The sequence below is a fragment of the Sparus aurata genome, chromosome 2 (assembly GCF_900880675.1).
Source record: "Sparus aurata chromosome 2, fSpaAur1.1, whole genome shotgun sequence".
Lineage (NCBI taxonomy): Eukaryota > Metazoa > Chordata > Actinopteri > Spariformes > Sparidae > Sparus > Sparus aurata.
The window spans coordinates 15239099-15259710 of record NC_044188.1 but is presented as its reverse complement, the minus strand read 5'-3'; the positions used below and the strand labels follow the sequence as shown (position 1 = coordinate 15259710).

At 39.6% G+C, this 20612-nt stretch overlaps 1 protein-coding gene across 1 annotated transcript; it reads left to right on the top strand.

Annotated features, from left to right (window-relative positions):
- The first annotated feature begins 12488 nt into the window (after positions 1 to 12488).
- On the top strand, positions 12489 to 17370 carry tmem160 (transmembrane protein 160). The gene is made up of 4 exons (XM_030407488.1): positions 12489 to 12825; positions 12965 to 12989; positions 15249 to 15341; positions 16079 to 17370. The coding sequence occupies exons 1-4, from the start codon at positions 12607 to 12609 to the stop codon at positions 16405 to 16407; spliced, it is 666 nt and encodes a 221-aa protein (XP_030263348.1). The 5' UTR covers positions 12489 to 12606; the 3' UTR covers positions 16408 to 17370.
- Positions 17371 to 20612: the final 3242 nt, after the last annotated feature.

Genomic DNA, 20612 nt, shown 5'->3' with positions numbered 1-20612 from the left:
TAACGAGTAACGCCTGTAGTTCTGCAATTAAAGTCAACGGGCATGTAAAAACAAAAACAAAACAGAAAGTTACAGTCCGACAAATAAATATATTAAAAGTATATTCTATGAACAAGAATTGACATGCCCGTAAAAGGAGCAGGAAGAAGTAAGGCAAGGCAAGGCAAGGCAAGTTTATTTGTATAGCACAATTCAGACACAAGGCAACTCAAAGTGCTTTACAGGCACACACAAATTACATGAAAAGACATAAACATTTCATTTAAAAGACATTAAAAATTGCATTATAAAAAAAAAAAAAAACTCAGAGTAATAATGCAGTTCAAAGACTTGAATTGCTTCAGTTAAAAGCAGTGGCAAAAAGAAATGTTTTAAGTCTTGTTTAAGTCTCCAAGTATGCACCTATTTAATCCAACTCAGTCAGTAATCATAATCATTAACTTCAAATCCTGAACCTGTATACCTTTTTAGATAGATAGATAGATAGAATAGAATAAAATACTACACACACTATAAAATACAATAATATACTATTTATATTAAAATGCTTAAGTAGCTGTAAAATAAAATAAGAGGTAGTAAAGTAAAATAGAATGAAATTGAATAAAATACTGAGGTATAAAGCTAAGTGGAACATAAAGTGCGAGAGGTGCAGTATTTACAGTGCAGTATTTAGACTCCAATTTAAGTAATATAATTCCATATACTATATACAATTAATAAATCATATGTTATATATGAATATATTTACATACACAGCCATATATGCATATAAACATATGTTCTATATACATACCTACATGCTTATTCATCTACGTACATACATGTACTAGCACACATACACATATACATACATAGTTTATGATATAATATACACAATATATATATACATTGAGCAAATTTTATATCTTATTATAAAAGTTAAGACCACACATGTATATTTGATAACATATTCATATTTTATATGTAAAAATAAAATCAAGGTTTAGTTACTTTTTCATCAAAGTTTTCGTTACTTGAATAAAACTTGCTGTCCTTTCCTTGTGCATGCAGAGCTAGTAGACCTTTTTCCACAGCAGCCATTTTGAGATAAAGCAGGAGGGTCGACCCAGGTCACAAACAGAGTCGAGGTGCTGGTGGTGCACATGTTAGCTCGCAAGAAAGGCACTTGATGCAAAAGGAACCTTCACTGATTGTTATTAATGAAACCTGGCAATTTATCCAGGGTGAGTCCCGCCATCGCCCGATGTCTCTTCCCAGTTTGCTGTCAGATTGTTGGCAAAATAAAGAGCTGTAAATGTTACTTACGTATTTTCACCGTTTTATATTTGTCATGAGTCTTATGACAAACTGCGAGCTGGGAAATTAGCTTTCGAATTGTCAAACATTATATGTGTAACTCATGGTACCATTCAAGTGGGATCAAAAAATGATTTGTGTCTCTCCATTCACTATACAAAGTTTTTCCAAAATAAGGCCCCATGTGGAAACCAGCTGTCCAAATTTCAAAATGAATATATTCAAATCCACTAGATCCAGATTTTTATTTGGATATGCATTAAATTGTGCTCTCTTATAGATACCAGCCACCTAAATACCCCTGATTCTTTTTCCATTTATATTCATGGATTATCCCTTAGAAATGTACAAAAATGTCAGAAACGGAAAGTGGTAAAAAAAAAATATTTGGGTATGTCCCTTTTTCCAGATCCACACCAAAGGTCAACAGGGTCTGTTCAAGGCTGAGACTCATCCTCTATCTACGTTTCATGGAAATCTGTTCAGGAGTCTTTGTGTAATACTGTTGACAAACCAACCAACCACCTACTTGTTGACTCAGGGGACAAACAACTGTTTGAACCTCCGGTTCAAAAACATGATGTGAAACTTCCTTCATGGATTTTTCTATGGTAGATAAAACATGACATACTGCCCTCCAGATTGTTTTAACCAGAATTTTAGTATAACCGGGGCTGCAAACTTTTAACGTGGAAATCACACTGGTGCTGCTTTTATTGAGTCTGTTCTTTCTTTTTCTCTGGTTTGCTGGTGAGGTGGTCTGAGTCTGTCTGTGTCTGAGTTTGGACCGTCCGCATCTTTTACACATTGAGCTCCAGATGCTTCCATCAGGGCAGCCGTTTAGTCTTCCTAAGGGCAGCAAGAACTGATACAGATTATCTTTTATTCCATTGGCTATTGACTTTTTAAACAAACCACAACCTCCATGATCTATTGTGATGGAGTAAGTGATGTGGATCTTGTCTGGTGTGTGTGGTTGATGTGTTATGAATTTGTGTTTGACTACTGTCTTTAAAGCAAATTGCCCAACAGGGACATGAAAGTTTTACTCTTCTCTGGTTTCTATGTAACATTTTTTTGTCAGTTTTGTTGTTTGTTAAACTACCTAACTATTAAATAGAACAAAATATGGACTAACAGTATTATTTATTTTACATTAAAGTGTTATGAAGCAGAAAACCTCTTAATTCAATATTGCAATACACCAGACATCATTTATTTACAGCATTGCACACGATGGCCTAAAACAACCAACATATTTAAAAGATAACTACCTTGGTAGTTGAGTAATATTGCTCACAGTGGACAAATGTCTGTTGTCTCATGATAAATTGGGTCATTTTCACTACAGGATGTATTCATAACAGGACAATAACAGTCAGCTGTTGTATAGTTTGTCGTCATTTACAACAGTGTTGGTAGTGAGTGAGTTTTGACGCTGCTGAACCACCCTCAGCACTTAACCATCTGCCCGATTAACTCTGCTTAAATTTGACATTATTGTCCACCTACATATTTGTAAAGCAGGAGGAAGTGAGGTCATGTGCTGTTACAAAGCCAGGCCTGGGGTTAGGGTGCTGGATTAGCGCCTCACCCTGAGGGATTAGGGGCAGAGTGTATTGACACAACACTGGCGTGCCACATCCATCTGTTGCTTCCAGTGCAGCAACCGGTCTCAACCTATGCATGAACCTGGAGAGCAGCCATATGTAGTCCTGGCACCTTCCCATGCATCATCTGCTATGCATTCAAGTATGCTGTTAATGCAAATGCGTATACAAATACACACACACTGGCACGTTAATTAAAATACAGATTTAGAGGTCATCGTCTTTAGCATAAGCAGTGAGGCTCAGGAGCACATAACAGACCATAAACATAGCATTCACTGGGATTTACACTGTACACATTGGGATATATACAGTATATGCATAACAATGTGTAGTGCATACAAGTTAATTGAGTTAGATACATAAGCTTGATGCAACTGTCTTGTCTGCTCCGACGTCTTTTCGTTACTGTTATGGCAGCAGGAAACCAGTGGGACTTCAAAGATTGTCAATTTTACACTTCAGTTTTTGTTCAGATTATTTATTTGAGAAAATGTCGACAACTAGAGAGCTTCAGAGGTGCTAGTAGGCAGATTTTTGTTTCCTTTTGACACAACCAGGCTAACTGTTTCCCCGTGTTTCCAGTCTTTGCGCTAAGTTAAGATAAGCTAAGCTAACCAAACCCGTTGCCAGCTGCAGCTTCATATTTGCTGTCCAACCCTGAAAGTGGTGTCAGTGGTGTCTTCTTAACTAAATCTCAGCACGAAATCATGCACTATAACAATTCTATTATTAAACAACACGGATTAGTAGTGAAGCTGAAGAGAAGATAAGGTTAAACAAGTTGAGGTTTATAAAAGGACCCATCAGGATTTGGATCGATTGTGTCTGACCACACACTTCCTGAGTCATTAAACTCAACTGAGCAAAAGACACTTCACATTCCAAAAGATCAAAATATAGTTCTAGGTTTAATTGTCCTTCAGAGGGTTGTATCTGTGTAGGTGAAAAGACCCTGTTCTCTTCATAATAACTAGATAATATAACAGCAAGGGAATATTCATATGAGGCTGTATTTACAGCTATAAACATCAGAGCAGAGCTCAGTAGATGTACCACGGACACGTGGTTGTGTAAAATCATCCAGTGAAGATTTGTAGTCCTGTAACATCTTGTCTAATAGAATACATTTGAAAGTAACCAGACATATCTGCCAGCTCATGTTTCAGTCCCCCTCACAGTCAGACAGATTTCACTCTGACCTGGCAACTATATACGTATCTAATATCTACTAATTTGATGCACTGACCCTTTTATAGAGTGCCAAAATCACGCCGCGTCCAGTGGACCTCATTGGACCTTATTTCAGAAAATAATTTCTACATTGGTCAATGGGGAGAGACTATGCCATGAATTACACTCATGATGTTTGTCAATTTAAAATATTTTTTTGTATTCAAAATATCCTCCAGTTTTGTGTTAAACCGCTCAGTGAACTTCATAATTTCACTTAGCACACATCACCAACACCAATATGGCTGCCAACCTGGCACAGATAAGGTACTAAAAAAGATGAAAATCACAATAAATCTGTCCAACTTGACAACAGCAGTGATGCGAAAGGGTCGTTCATCAGCTCTACAAGGTTTAAGTTACAGGTTTTGGTGAGTGTTCGACGAGACCACCCTACTAACGTCACTGTTACTGTGTAGTTTATATAGATAGACATTTTTTTTTTAGAAATGTTTTTATCAGTTATATTGAAAACTTTAAAATATATTTTATACTGACAAACAATATTTTATATAATTTTATTTTTTGACTGTGTTTGGTTTAGGTGCGACAGCCAATAACAGAAACGACAGTTATTTGAAAACCACAATGGGGGTTCCTCAAGAGGTTAGGACTTTGGGGCAATGTACTGCGATTTTGGGCTTTATAAGTCAAATTGATTTGATTTGAATTGCTATATATCAGAACTAGAGGTGTATTTAATTGAAAACTGAACAAAGACCGGCACACAAGGTTTTTTCTCAATTCGGCAAGAGTTTGAATAACAAACTAGCTCTGCTGCTTGTTAGTGCTGGTGGAAATTAGCCTGTGATATATACGGTAATAGACAGTTAGTTTGTCCAATCAACTTCCAGCCCTTTTACAAACAGTTTCTAGTGGCGCCTTCCCATTCAGCATGTTAGTGAAGCCTCACTCACGTAGATTACAGGGCACTACTGCGCTGCTGATGTCTCTGATTAACAAGTGACCGTGTTAACTTGTGACTTCTGGCACAACGCGTCCACAGCAGTGTTGCCACGGAAAGACACTGGCCTGCTAGTAATTGAAGTATCATAACTACGGCAATACAAACAAAGCAGCAGGACGTGATTCCAGCTGTTCCTTGTATTAATGTAATTTAGCTTACCCAAACTATGATTCAGCAGGCGAACAAGCTTCAATATGAGCCATGCTTTGAGCTATTCATATTCTGCTGTCATGTTAACTGGCTCCTTGGTAAGGGTTTTGCCTTTTTGACTTGATTGCAGAGGGATTTTCGGTCTGCAACCGATGATGCTGCCCTATTGAAATCGAGAATGAAATAGGCTGACCAATAGGCTGACCAACTCAGTCAAAGTTTAAAGTGTTTTTCACCACGAGTTAAAAAAAAACAATGACTCACCGGTCATGAACAAACTGTAATGCTGTATAAATTGTTGTCTATTTGGCTTGTGGGTGCAAGAAACAGGAACAAATATTTTACATGAAGACTGTATGGCGTCAGAGAAATGGGAACTTGTCTGGGAAATGTTTCATCTGGTCAGTAGATGATGCTTCTGTTAATCATTGCACAACATCTGCAAAATGATTACATCAGGTAACCTTGATGAATGCAATTCAATCCAGAGTAAAAGGTCAAAGCTCATCCCATTGCCGTTTTATTGGTAATTGAGCTCATCTGGGTCTGCAGCATGTTCTGTAAGTTTTATTGTTGCTGATACGGAGATGTGACACATTTTTATTGACGTTTACTTGGAAAAACAAGATGTGACCAGGAAGATTAGATTGACTCAGAGAGACAGCTTTTCCTCCAGAACGCCGTTGGCCAAAGGTTGACCCTTATTAAGTGTAATGAAATAATGAAAGGTAGTGTGCTTAGAGAGACGAAGGAAATTCTTACCACCAGTCTTTGGCAGAATGAATTCATCATTGATGTAACACAGTCCGTGCCCACGCAGTTGACAGGAAATAACACAACCACTCCAAGTTTGCCACTTCCAAGTAACCGGCGAGCGATGAGTCATCATTTGGCGGAGAATTTCTACCAAATTCCTGCATTGCCCAATGCTGTGTTTGAACAGCCCACAGAATAAACGACTGGCACAGACCTTACTGCTGACTTGATTACAACAGACATACAGTAGGTGGTGATTTAACACACATACAAGCAAACACACATGTGCAAACCATTAGCCGGAGACGTAGGCCACAACAATGTCTGATGAAAACAAAGTGGCCTCAAAAATAAATCAGCGCTGCCACGTACCAGGAGATCAAAAGGAAAGCGTACTATAATTAAAGGAAAAAACAAGCCTGGAAACACACGCTTTCACACACCTGCAATATTAAATAACCCAGACAGCTTCCCATCCTGTATCCTGTAGTGCTGGTACATCATGATACTTTCCCTCAAAATAACTTACAATGCACAGTTTATGTAATGAAGTACGACATTGTCACATAATGTATATAAAGTGGTATACTTGTGTTTTAGGAGTGGAAAGGGATGCAGACCCTTTACTTAGCAATCTCTTTATCAAGTACAAGTACTAATACTGCACGGGAGAAATACTCAGTTACAGTTTGGTGTTGAAAATGTTACCTCAAGTATAATCAGGAAAATGTACTTAAACTATCAAAGGTAAAAGTGCCCAAATACCGTAGTGCATTCATGTAAATGCAGGAATTCACTTTTTTGGTTAGCTGAGGTGGAGCTCAACTTTTTTGGAGTCCATAGTAATATCCTTCACAATGTTTGTTTTGTCCAACCAATAGTCCATCCAAAATGTATCATTATTATTAGGAATACATTTATATAATTTACAGGAAAAGCAGCAAAACTTCACATTTGAGAAACTGGAACTTTGAAATGTTTCACACCTTTGCTTATAAAATGACTAAATCTGTTATCGTCATAGTTGCAGATTAATTTTCTTGTAGTTTAAAGGGTAACTCCACTAATTTTAAACGTTAAAGTATGCTTTCAGATTTTGAGCACTACTTCATATCTGAACATTTTTTAATAGATTTCATAACATGCCTCCAGTGATGCCCCTGCATTCTGGGTAATATAGATGTCAGGTTTTGAAAAGAGGAATGATGCATTGTATAAAAAAGGCAATGTCCAACACTTACATAGGAGTGCAGTGCTGGCCCAGCGAACTGCATTTCAAAACCTTCATTACCCACATTGCAACTCAGCCACTACGTGACATCACTTAGTTAGTTTAACAGATAACATGTGGCTTCCTCTGGAGCCATAAAAGGCTTTATTCTACTTGTTTAACTTCCCAAGATCTGTAAACAAACTTTGGTGGAAGTATCCTTTAACTGATTAAAAAAACACAATATTTCACCAGTTCTTCATTTGTTTTCTCAATTTGTAAAATAACTAAAGTGATCAGATACATGCAGTAAATTAAAACATACGTTATTTCACTCTAATGTAGTGAATTAAAAGTGGATAGTGGCATGAAAAGAAAAGACAAGTACCACAAACTTAATGTAAGTAAATTTACTTATATAAAGCTGTGTCTTAAAATGGTTTTAACTCGTTTTAAAACCATGTTTCATGCTCCTCACTGACTTATCAAGCAGTAGCGTCTCTCCTTTAACTCATCTCAGTAAATCATTTGTCTGCTGACACTTCTATCCAACACTTGTTTGTCCCGGGGACTGAAAAACAGTGTACTCTTTGCCAAGGTCAGCGCTCCCAACGCAGCTGGCTGGAATCCCCCCGACTGTGCAACACAGACTAGTGCTGCTCTGCACGTATACACATCTCCTCCTCCTCCTCCTCCTCCTCCTCCTCCTCCTCCTCTCTATCAGTCTCTCTTTCCTCTTTTCTGTTGACGCCACAGGAATCAAGCAGAGAGGATAACAAAGAGTTAACGGATGGTTGAGGCCCCATAAGCAGAATGGCTAACTTTTGCTGAGCTGTCAGATTTTTCTAAAGGCCAGTGCAGCTTGAAACATTCAACAATCTGTTTTTAATGTATGTTTGCTCATGAAACTAATATCACATTTAACATGTGTCGGCGAGAATAAAAATTTGAATGCTGGTACTGCTGCTGCTGGATGCATGACAACACAAATGACGACCATCATGCCAGTCAGATGACCACTTTAAAAATAGACAGCAGCACTTGGGTATCATGGACTATTTGTTTTTCTTAATTATTCATAAAGACCAGGTTTTGGCAGAGAAGAGAGATTTGGGTAAAAGGTTAATGGTGGACATATCCTGAAAAATGCAGAGATTCAGAGAGCTGCAGCGAGATTTCTAAACAAAAAAAAAAAAAGAAAAGAAAGAATCGGGTAATGGGATGGCATCAAAAATCAAATAAATGTCAGAGAGACGGATTTGCAAAACACAAAAATCTCAGATGGAGATTTGAGTAATAGAAGCTCTGCCTGAAAATCAATAAGGGAAATAAAATCAGACGGAAAATACCAAAAAACCCATCATGATGGTGGAGACCAGTCATCCAGACCTGCACTATAAGGAGTGACTCAGGGGGAAGAGGGTTCAGAGACTAAAACTGAGGAAATGAGAGCAGAGGGGAATGAAAGTGAGTGATAGCAGGCGAGGACAGACAGTGGTACGGGCTAGTGAAGTGGTAAGGCAGGGGAATTTGAGGATCAACTGTGCCGCTAGCCTTCCTTAAAATAGCTCACAGAGATATAAAGAGGACTTTTCTGTCTGCAGTTAAAATGGCTAAACCGTTCTGTCCACGCTGCACTTCATTACGGCATCAAAAGTGAGCGTGAAACACAGTTGGTCCTTGAATCGGACGACCATGCAAGCACTGATCTATAAAAGAGTCTGTATAGCAATAAGATGTGATTCCAACATCTGTTTGTATGCTGTGCAATACACCATATGCACCAACATCTGTTTTACTTTAGTCATTGAAGCATCATTATGCACTTTAATTGAAATAAGTGCATTTCTACAGTTAACAGTGTTTAATCGGTGCCCTTTTTTCTAACTTATTGCACGTTGTTCATTTACAATATGTTCATGTACATTACATTGTGAATGTGTATACTCTAATTACCTTATTTCAGGTCCTATTTGAAGAATTTTGTAGGCTTTCACTTTGCTATTTACTATGTTGATACATCACAATTGCACTATTTCTTTTCAGTTTCATACCACAGCTAGCTGCCACCACATGTGTGAATTCACAAAAAAAAAAAATGCTGGACCAGTTTTAAAAGAGTAAGCTACAATTGAAGTCCACATCATATTAATAGAATTCAAAGACTATTAAACATAAAAGTAAAATCAGTAAGATTTATCTGAGCTTTTCCTAAATGCACAAAAAAGATAGTTGATTGCAAAATCTCATTCCCAGAATGTCAAATACCAACATTTTTCGCGAGTTGGCCTCAAGTCTCCCTCTCTATCTGTGCCCATCTTGTTACGTCTTTTACGTCGTTTCGTCTTGCTCCGTTTGCTGTGCGTGATATGCAGTGATATGATTAAATCAGTCTTGTAAAGGCGCGCAATGAAGCAACATGAAAAATTAAAAAAAACTATAATTCAGCTCAAATGCATTCAAACTAAAGGGATGAGACTGTCTGGAAAATGTACAGATATTTGTGACAACATGTGTGGGGAGGAAAAGAAAAAAAATGTACACTTAGTTGAAGTACAGATATCTGAAAGTACAGTTAAGTATTTGTTACTTCCCACCTCCGCCACGGACATCCTTATTTCCTCTTCTGTGTTTCAGCTTGTGATGTTCCAAGTGTTCAGTCAATATTTTTTTATATCCTCTAGGTTTAAGCAAACCTTTTTATACTGCCTTGAAAGTGATTCAGAAAATACCTAATGCATTTGTAGGTTACCGGCTAAAGTACTCTTTTGAAGCTGTTGCACCTACTCTCTTTCTTTCTTTTTTTTTTTCATTGCACAAATGCAAAGCACATATAGAAACAACTTGTCTGAACCCACCACTGTCATTCAGCCCTTTATGTGGACACTTGTCTGTTCATCAAAGGGTAGAAATGGGACAGTGAGTTCATGACAGAACTCCAAGTCCACGAGGACTGAGAATATGCCAATCCCTCGAAACACTGGCACGCTGTCCAGATGCATGAAATACAACCACCTGATTTACTGTGTGCATTCAGAACATCGTGTCTAAACACACTGAACAAAGTCAAGTTAAAGTCTCTGGCATCTTTTTATCTTTGCGTGCATGAACTGTAGACACACTCGAGTGGGCGCATGACTACGCAGAATAATATATTGTTTAAAGGTTGTTTAGGATGCAGGTTGAACCAAGACTGCCACATGTTCACATTTAATATTCTCCTCCACCCTTCACACACACACACACACACACGCCTACAGAGGCCTTTACTTTATCAGGAAATTGTCCCGGACAGCATCCTGGGAAGCCTGGATCACACCCACTGAACCTGTGTATGTGTGCGTGTGTGTGCATGCTTGGGTGTGTGTGTATTACAGTAATCTTATCACCACAATATGATAAAAACAAATACTTTGGACATATTAAAAAAAGAAGCAAACAAATGAGAGATCTCTGATGAAACACATTTTCTTTTTTAGATTTTTTGTGGAATAAAAATAAACGTCACAAATCCTTTGTTTAACCTCCCTTGTGTGAGGACCCTTGTCATACTTGTAACATCCTTGGATGGACATGTACAAATGTTAAAATATGTAATTTATTACAACAGATTTGCATTTATGGGTCTGCATCACAATTTAAGAGGCACATATAAAGAAATAAATATATGAATATGAGAGTCTATTACTGAGTTTGACGTTTTCAGGATTATACTGATGTATGAAAAATAATCATACTGCTATAAGCTCTATGGCTGCTGTGTGAGTCCATGCATGCGTGTGTGTGTGTGTGTGTGTGTGTGTGTGTGTGCGCGTGTGCGTGTGTGTGTGTGTGTGTGTGTGTGTGTGTGTGTATACAAACATCAGTCTCCTATTGTGTTGGGGACAGTAGCATGAGAGCGACCACAGGGTCAGCTGCGCATCACATCAAAGATTTGGCCTTCTGTAAAAGACCTCACTGTCAACACACATTGACGCGTGCGCGCACACACACACACACAAATACATACTCCCACGTGAGACTTCAGTGCAGCTCTCTGTGCTCCTCACGCTGAACAATCAGGTATGACAGGCGTGGTCTTTGTGGGTCCCAGCGGGAAGAAAAAGACAAAAGGCCCTCAGGAAAAGGCCGTCCACTCATCCTCAACCCTCAACCTCACACACATCCACACAGGTCCAGTGTGTCTGCACACGGGCTTAAACAGTGTCGCTGTCAGTGTGTTTATAACATCAGATGTTTTCTAGTTGATATTCATGCTGACGTAGGCTAAATCATGTTCTTTTCTAGATTTAGTTCCTCTCTAAGTCACCAAAGTTATACATCATGACAGGCATTAACTGTCTGTAGTGAAAGCACTTTGCTTTCCATACTACCAGTAGCTACATTTGGTTTTACACCCACAGCTGGAGTATCACATCAGACATCAGAGTCAGCTAGAAATGAACAAAGCCCATTTATTAGTCTAATTGTGTTAAATGTGTAACATCATGCACATAGTTTGGTGTGGAAGATTTCCACGATTTCTCAATTTATTCCAGAATATCTCTAAGAAAAATGTGTGAATGAAACATAAAAACGTGTAAACAAAAGATGCTACCTGTTTATTTTGAATCAAATGTTTTTTAATTGTATTGTTCATATGTTATTTTTTATGGCAAGATGAAAATCAGACTTACTTACTTAATACTCGCATTTCTGTGATTTTATCTGCTTTATTATTGCATGTTTCACTCTCCCACGTGTATTATCTTATCTGTTTTGTGATTCATTCGGACTTGAAAAGCACGTTGTTGCTGTGTTTTGAACTGTGCTATGAAAGGAGTAATGTATATGAAGTTAATTATTATTATCATCATTATTAATGTTATTATCATCATCATCATATTTTATTATATTCCTTGTTTTGCCTCTGTTGTTCTAAGTATATTATCAAGTGAAACATATTTCATTTACTTTTCCCGTTTTTTTTTTTTTTTTTTTTAAGATTACGGTAAAATAAATAAATAAATACATGGGAATGTCATAGCCTTGTGATTTGGCGCCACCGTGCAGCAGGGAACCTGTAATTGCAGGTTATTTAGTCTATATTTAAAGCGAATGACGCTACAAAAAAACCAAACATACATAAAAATCAACTGTGATTTTAAATAATCTCACTGAGGGGTTTTCTCTATATCTAAAAACAAAAACAATCCTGTGTTTATACATTGACCGTCGCGTGATGGCGCTGTTCAACTTTTCACTGCGTCATGCGGCTTCACAGATCTCACTTCCGGGTTGTCGTCGACCAGGTGAGAGTTCACAGGGCATGCGGAGGTCGTGTTGTGCTTTTTCGCTCTTAGCTCGTGTTTTTTAGCCACTCGGGACCGACTCGTGATGTGATGGCTTTCCTGAGTTTGTTCCTGAGAAGGCAGCTGCCGCCGGCCGCGTCCCACTTCGCCCGGATAGTGAAGCCGGCCCGGCCTCGGTGCGCCGGAGCGCCGCTGAAGAGGCTGCACGGCTCGTCGCGGCTGCGGGTCGTGGAGAAGGGACCGTGGGGGAAGAGCCGGGGGCCGGAGCAGCAGTACCAGCTCTCAGACCTGGACAAGGCGGACGCTCTGGTGGGTTCAGCCCGGCAGGGATATATAAAAATATGGAGACTTTTAAAAACAAAAAACGTGTCTCCTTTCGAAACCACATACACACGATTCTAACAGTAGAAGATGTTTGTAATACTTTTCTTCTTCCATGTTTTTTCAGATGCTGAGAAAGTCTCATGAGACAGGTAACGTGACATGTGTTGTCTCACACCTTCAGTCTATTAGATCAAAGTTGGTCTGTGTCCAGCAGTTGTCTTGTAGCTGTGTCATTCTTGCAACATAAACAGATCAGCCCTTCAATGGGATCACAAGTCAAAGTCTGTCTCCTTTGTGGGCATATTTAGTGATAATGCAGCAGGTGATTTACCTGTGACAGCTGTTAGAAGGGCCTGCTTTGACATCATTGTGTTGGTGCAGCCAGAGAGGAAACATGTCTTGAGGTTTGGGTTTTAACAGGGCTGAAAGTCATTGACATGGATCATGTAATGAAGTCACAAGTAAGGGCAGTACCCCAGACTCCTTTACAAATCACGTGATTTTAAGAGCTGCTGCACCATGAGGAGAAATTTAACGAACTTTGTGAAACGGCTACAGTAAATTCTAAATCGTTTCTTCCTTCGTGTAAATTCGGCATTACACATAATACATTAAGATGTTTCTTTCCTAGTAAAAAGTGTCAGTTAGCCCTGTCTGCGTCGGTGTCTGAAGATGCTTGAACACACTGTTTGAACAGATTTCACAATTTGCACAACATGTATTAAATAATGTAAACTATTGATGGTGAACATGTAAAATCTTACAAATGCAGTTAACAGAAATTACCATATTCTACTAGTTCAGAGAAAGAAGAAAGTGGAGAAAGTCCCCAAGACTACTTTTAAAAAAAAAAGTTTGAGACATTAAATGCGTCAGGCAAAATAATATAAACTTTAGGAAAAGTCCACAACATATTTGTGACTACTTGGGCCAAATTGTTAATTCGGCAGACTTTATACATGAAGACATGTCTTTCTTTGTGTAAGAAATGTTATATCTATTTGTCCTAGTGATGTAGATGTATTCTCTCTCTCTGTCAGAACGCGTCCTTTCTGCTATGTTTGTATGCATCTGTCTGTCATGTTTGTTAGCGTTATGGTTACTTTTAGACTTCCCCCACAAAGCTTGGATTCTAACTCGAAACATGGGATGTAAGGCACTGAATTAGACATTTACTGTTTAACAACAATGTCATAACAACACACGTGTGAAATTGCATAGTTTTCCCTACGTTGAAGGCAAAAAAATAAGCAGTATTATGTAATAGTAAGTAAGTATTGAACTGATGTTATTAACAAGGAATTGTGTTTAGCCATTGTGCATAACATGCAACTCACATGACAGATGGTGCTGGATCTTAACTGCAGTTTGCTTGAAATTTAGTGATTTTTGCTTTTACAATTTGTAAACACTCAGCCAAAACTTTAGGGCCCATCTAACATTCAGTGACCATCAGGTAGCGAGAGATGAGAATAAATCATGTAGTGGAAAGAATGATCGAACAGTTTCTGGACTTGACAGGGTTTTAGTCCGTCACAGTGATGGGTGGTGACTCTCTGGACTCGGCAGTAGGGATGAGAAGTGTGGAGTGGGTGTAGTGTTAAGCAGGCAGCATAAGAACATGGGGAATAAATAGTGCAGCCGGGACACCAAGTCAGTGGCTATAATAAACTCGTTTTCCTGCAAGTTTTGTTGAACTTTAAAGGTGGGACAACTTACACCGACAAAGGCTATATCGCATCGGCTTTGTTTTTATCAGCTCATAGAGATTGGTGAAGTAGTTAAACTCCACCCAGTTAACAACCGGACCGCACATTACACCTGTGTAGCTTTACAAGGCCTTTAATTGACTGTTATACACTCGTCACATATACTTTATAGTAGACCACAAAGAAGAGAATTATACAAGATAACAGATGGCCCTAACTTTTCACTGAAGGTTTTGTTATAAATACTGCTACAGTGACATCGAAAGTTTTCATCGGCCTTCATCAGGGAGGCTGATATTTCAAGGTTGGATGACCAAACATGCTGATGAATAGCTCTCCTGGTAAAGTACATTCCTCATGCAGGCAACTGAGGTTTAGGCTCAGGGTTTGAATTCTCCCTGCAGCTTTTGCTACATGAAGTAAGATTTGGCCATTACAACAGTTTTGAACAACAACACATTCTCTAGACATCTGGAAATGAAGTTGAAAAGACGTCTAAAATAACATTTAACAACTTTGATTTTGAACCCTGTACGGATGCCTCTTCGACGTAGTGAAATGTTGAAAAGACGCATAGACAAGACATAAAGAAAATTTCATTTTCTGCTCTCAACGTTGCCTAAAGTTGCTGTGTATAAAGTTATGTTAATTCATATACATACATTTTAGTTATGAATGTGGAATGTGACTGTCTTGCAGGATTCCTCTCGTGGTTCAGGAACGGTCTGCTGGCGACCGGCATCGGAGTCATCGCGTTTGTCCAGAGTGAAGTGGGGCGAGAGGCAGGATATGGTACGATCAAACCAGCACACTGGTAGCTTAAGCTTTGGGTTGCGCATTAACAAAAAGAAGCTTGTGTTTCAAGTTTAGTATCAAGGAGTCGGCGCGGTCCTGAATTCTTTAAAATGGCTGGATTTAAGAGAAATAATATAATGATTGTGAAAATCAATGACTAGAATTCTATTTAAACTATAAGCCTGTCAATACGCCTCAGCACTTTTTGTCCTGAAGTCAATCGCTTTTCTAACGTAACCTTGTGGTCGATTTAACTTTTTGATTCAGCAGTTTTATAATGAATACTTTCACAAGGATTTCTGCGATTGACTCAAATCATAATGAGTAAATAAGGAGCTGAGATCTTTGATATCTAGTTGTAAGAGGTGTCATGGCCGCCTGAAATACCACTTTTGAGCGTTTGAATGTTTTATTAAGCGAGACCTTCATTAAATCATTAAATACTCATTGACTTTGATGCGCATTAATGTGTAAACAACCATAAAAAACAAAACTTACCAGCCATGGCTTTAAATGAGGTCAACATTATTGATGTCAGAATAAATGTGTTACTTTATTTCTTACACGTTTTACCTGTTTTGAAGATCAGTCAAGGGCACACGAGTGAAGACATCTGTTTTATTCTTTTTTATCTTTTCACCCAACATGCCTCTATCCCAGATGTAATTGCAGTGAGCTGTGAGAAAAATTAATAGGATTTCTACAATAACATCATCAATCTGTTTTCCCCTCAGCCTTCTTCATCCTGGGAGGCGTGTGCGTGTCGTTCGGCGGCGCCTCGTACATCGGCAGCCTCTTCGCCTTGCGGAGGATGATGCTGATGTCTGTGCCGGCTCTGCTGCTCCAGAGCGCAGCCGTGGGCAGCGTCGCCCTCTTCTGGCTGTGCGCGGTATCTCTGTACATCGGCCGGCTGGAGGTGGAAATCATCCACGAGGACGAGGAGGGAGAGGATGAGGAGGAGTGCCGGGAGTGCCGCGAGAGGCGCGAGCACCGGGGCTACCGCGGCTCCCACGACAGCAGACATCATGACAGTGAGGACAATGACGGCAAGGGAACGAAGTAGATGCTGAATGGAGAGCGGGAAAGTGTGTGTGTTGCTTTGATTCAGGGTTTCCCCTCGTGTGTGTGTGTATGTGTATGTGTGTGAGTGTGTTTGTGTGTGTGTGTGTGATCGATGTAAAGATTATTGTGAAAGTGGAAAAAGCTTTTAGACTTTTTCGGAAAAGCAGTCAGAAAATGCTGAAATCTTGGTAGTTTGACCTCATTCACCACACACATTTCTTTCCTAAGATTTCTTATAATAAGACAATTTCAAAGCTGCTTTACTTACATTATCAGTCAGCCAGAAAACTTTATTGATTTTTATATACATTTTTTTTACATCCTCACATTCATAGACACACTGAAAGCATCATATTTGTTCAGTTATACTTTTCACTGCACTGTATGCAATAATTTTTCATTTTTGGGGTCATTTCTGTGGTGTTTCGCTGCCGACTGTTGGATGCTGTTTATTTTATCATTAATTAACTGGGATTGAAATACTTGAAGTTTTCATTTAAGTCTTGGAAAATAAAACAAGCCAGTCACAGATCATTGTGGGCTTAGAATATATTTTTTACAGAGGTTGAAGTAACCCTGTGAAGGATTTTATTTTAATTTTGTTTTGTAAAGCCAATAGCACTTTTGTCAGTTTTTGTCTCATTAGACTTTTGGAAACAAAGAGTATTTTTCAAAGCTTTTTTCTGTGGTTGTATATTTTGCTGTGTATTGTTGATATACATGTACAGTACTTAAATGTAAACCACAAACCGTTTTTACCTTTTGAGTGAATGTCACTTTGATTTTGTGATCACTACAAATGCTGTCTTAACGGGTGTAAAAAATAGTCATAGTGATAGTGTTGACAATATTGAGTTTGTTCACAATAATGGGTTCACTATTGTTTGCTCTTATTTGTGTTTGCACCACTTTCAATGCATCCTACTGTACATACAGTAATAAAGCGAGAAGAAATCTGTCCAGACTTCAGTGTGTGTTGTTTGTTTCTTGTTTTTTTTTGGTTGCAAACCTGGGATCACCATTCCTGGACCCTCCAAAACGATACCAGAAAGAGAAAAATACTCATATTTTATAACTCTTCATCTACTGTCAACATTTTCAAGAGAAGTTTTAGATTTCTGTACTTCTTCAGGTGTCACATCTGCTTAATTTTAAATGGTGAGGCAGCCAAAAGGTTCATCTTAAGTAGACCTTTGTGTTTTTTGGTAGTTAGATTAAATCCAAATTGTCGAGGAACTTTGGCCCCTAAAATACAACTGCATAGAGTCCTGAATAATGACCTGATCTTACTATTTTTAAATCATTCTAACATGGTGCATATTCTTCAATAAATGCATGTTTCAATGCTTTTTTAACAAACTGAACCATAAAACTTGTGTAGAATTTTTCCAGCATCACTTTGGCCTTGACATGATGGGGGTGTGGAGACAACCTACACTGTATTATCAGTGTTGGGGAGTTACATGTAATTAAAAACAAACATTTCAGTAAAAAGCTTGGATGTAGAATATAACTAACTATAAACACATTCCTTTTCTTACTTTATGAAAAGAAAGGACCTCTGGTTTTCCCTCTGATGCCCTCCAACTGCCTTCACTCTGTGATTTACAGAGTTTCCTGAAAGGAGCATGTTTCTGAAACTAGCCATAAGTTAGCTGTGCTGGCTGCCTAGCAAACTGCCCAGCAGCCTCTACAGACATCGAGGCTAAGAGACTGAAGACGACATGACGGAGGAAGCTGAGGAGAAAAAGAAACAATGAGAGGCAAAAGTAAAAACTCAGGCTGGCTGAAGACGGCGCCAATAAATTCCGAGCTGGACGTGTTCCTCTTGAGTAGTAAGTAATATTAGCTAGCTTGCTAAGTTATAGTCTATGTGTGTTTGCTTGGCTTGATGTTTGGTTGTGATAGAAAAGTTGTAATTCACTAATTTTTTATCATAAGTCAAGTCAGGCCATGTCAACAGAGGTTTAGCTGGTGGCATGTTACAGCTTGGTGTTGTTGTCTGTGATTCAGATTGCGTTAGCTTAGCATTACTGCTCTGAGTTGCGAACACACGTGCAAACTTAGCACTTTAAATTACAATGCATCAGATAAATTGTTATAGAAACCTGTGATTTTTTTATGTACGACAATAGTGTTGCACTGCTACGCCCAGTTCATAACATAACTTAATCACAAAGTCATCAAATGTAATATGTTAAATTACTTTGATGAAGCAGTTAAAGCCACTGTAACATTAAGTGTTAGTAAGCTTACTTCCTGTCTGTTAAGCAGTTAGCAGTCTCCTTCCTCCTTCCTCCTTTATCAAATATCATCAAATATATGAAATTTGCATTACATATTAAATCATCAGCAGGGTGACTTGTCTGTCATGTCAGAATTGACCTTCCCACCATGTGTATAATGCACATAGAGGTTGGGATCAATAGGAGGCCTCCTAACTGGTTAATCCGGCCACGGTCCTACAAACACACCCTTCTTGAAGTGCACGGGAAAGGTAGGGAGACTGAGGTTGAATTAGCTGATAAAATTCCTACCACAAGTACATTTTAAATGAAGGAATACAATTTCCCTCAAGTTAAATGAAACTGATTAGTTCCCAGACAAAGTACAGAGGACATGACCTCAGTGTCCTCTCCATTAGCCGGGGCTCTGCTGGGGACATAAAGGAGAGAGCGCACACTCCATAATTAAATATCTCAACACACTTTCATCTGTAACTGAGACAAAATGTGCAAAATATCTTCCAGGATCTTAATTATAAAGGAATCAAAAACCTTCACCTGTAACCCAAAACCTCTTAACAAGTTGTCATATTTTTTTGGATTATGCAAACATGGCCCACTTTAATGTGTAAGTGCTGTCAGAGTCGGTAGTAACTCTCCGAGCTGTAGGAGTCAGAAGATGTACAAACTGTCCACGCGCGCATGCTGTACATGCATAATTTTTATAATGAGCCGCTCGTCTGCGAGCATGTATGAATATATGAACTGAGCGGAGCAGCATGTGGTTGTGTGTGTGTGTGTGTGTGTGTGTGTGTGTGTGTGGGAGTGTTGGTGATGGGGGGGCTTTGTCTGTGATAACTATCACTGACTGGGCCGGGGCGAAGGTCTGTGATATCTCGCGGCCATCGACGCACTGTGTTGCTGTTGAGACTCACCTCAGAGTCACCCTCTCTTCCTCTTCTCCTCCCACCTCTCCTCCCGCTGATTCCCAGGGTGTTTCAGTGCAGTTGTGTTTCACATGCAGGGTGTGTCTGGATGGCTGCTGCAGTGTGACCAGCACCCCCCCTCTTCCCCCTCCTCCTCCTCCTCCTCCTCCTCCTCCCCTCGAGCCCCTCTCCTCCCTCCCTCAGATCCTCTTCTACCCTTTCGCCCTCAAGTCTCTTTCTTTCTGGACTCCTCCTCACGTTCGCTTCTCCTCCCCTCCCCTCCTCTCCTCCCCCGCTTCTTCTCTCCTTCTGACTGCACAGGTCTGTTTGGCATGCAGGAGGCTCCTGAGGCCTGGCGCGTCTAAAGGGCAGGGCGCCCAGAGGCAGGAGACGCGCCCTCACTGACAAACACCATCTACCCCAGACCCCCGAGCTGCTACGAGGAACCACAACACCAGCCACAGCTCCACAACCAGGTCTTGCCTCATACATCTTCACAAACGTACACATCTACACCTTCAGTCTGAGCGCTGGGGCCGTAACCTCTGCTTATTTTGAGAGCAGCTTGCTCATCTGCTCAGGTGTTAAATGCCAGGCGTATGGATCAAAGCATCTGCCTTGAGAACTGCATTAACTACGGATCGGCCTTCTTCTGGTTGAGAGGAGATTTTTTTGGGGGGGAAATAATGACAAAGAGTGGAGGTTGCAGAGGAAGGATGGAGGACAGAGGGAGTTGTGGAGATGCAGCTGTCTTCGCGTCTCCCTCCATCCCTCACTCTATTATTCCTACCCATATTTTTTTACTCTTTCAAATGCATTTACATGTGCTCAGGTATTTCCCCTGGGAGCGCGACTCCAATTCAGGGGGTAAGATAAGCCATCAAAGTCGGTGACAGAGAGGGCATATGGGTGACTCAATGACAGGCTGAGTGGAAAGACAGTCAGGAGAGCTGCCACGACACACACACACACACATCCACACACACACATCCACATCGACACAAACAGTGCGCAATGATTTCATCTGCACAAGCCGCACCTTTACTTCGCAGTAT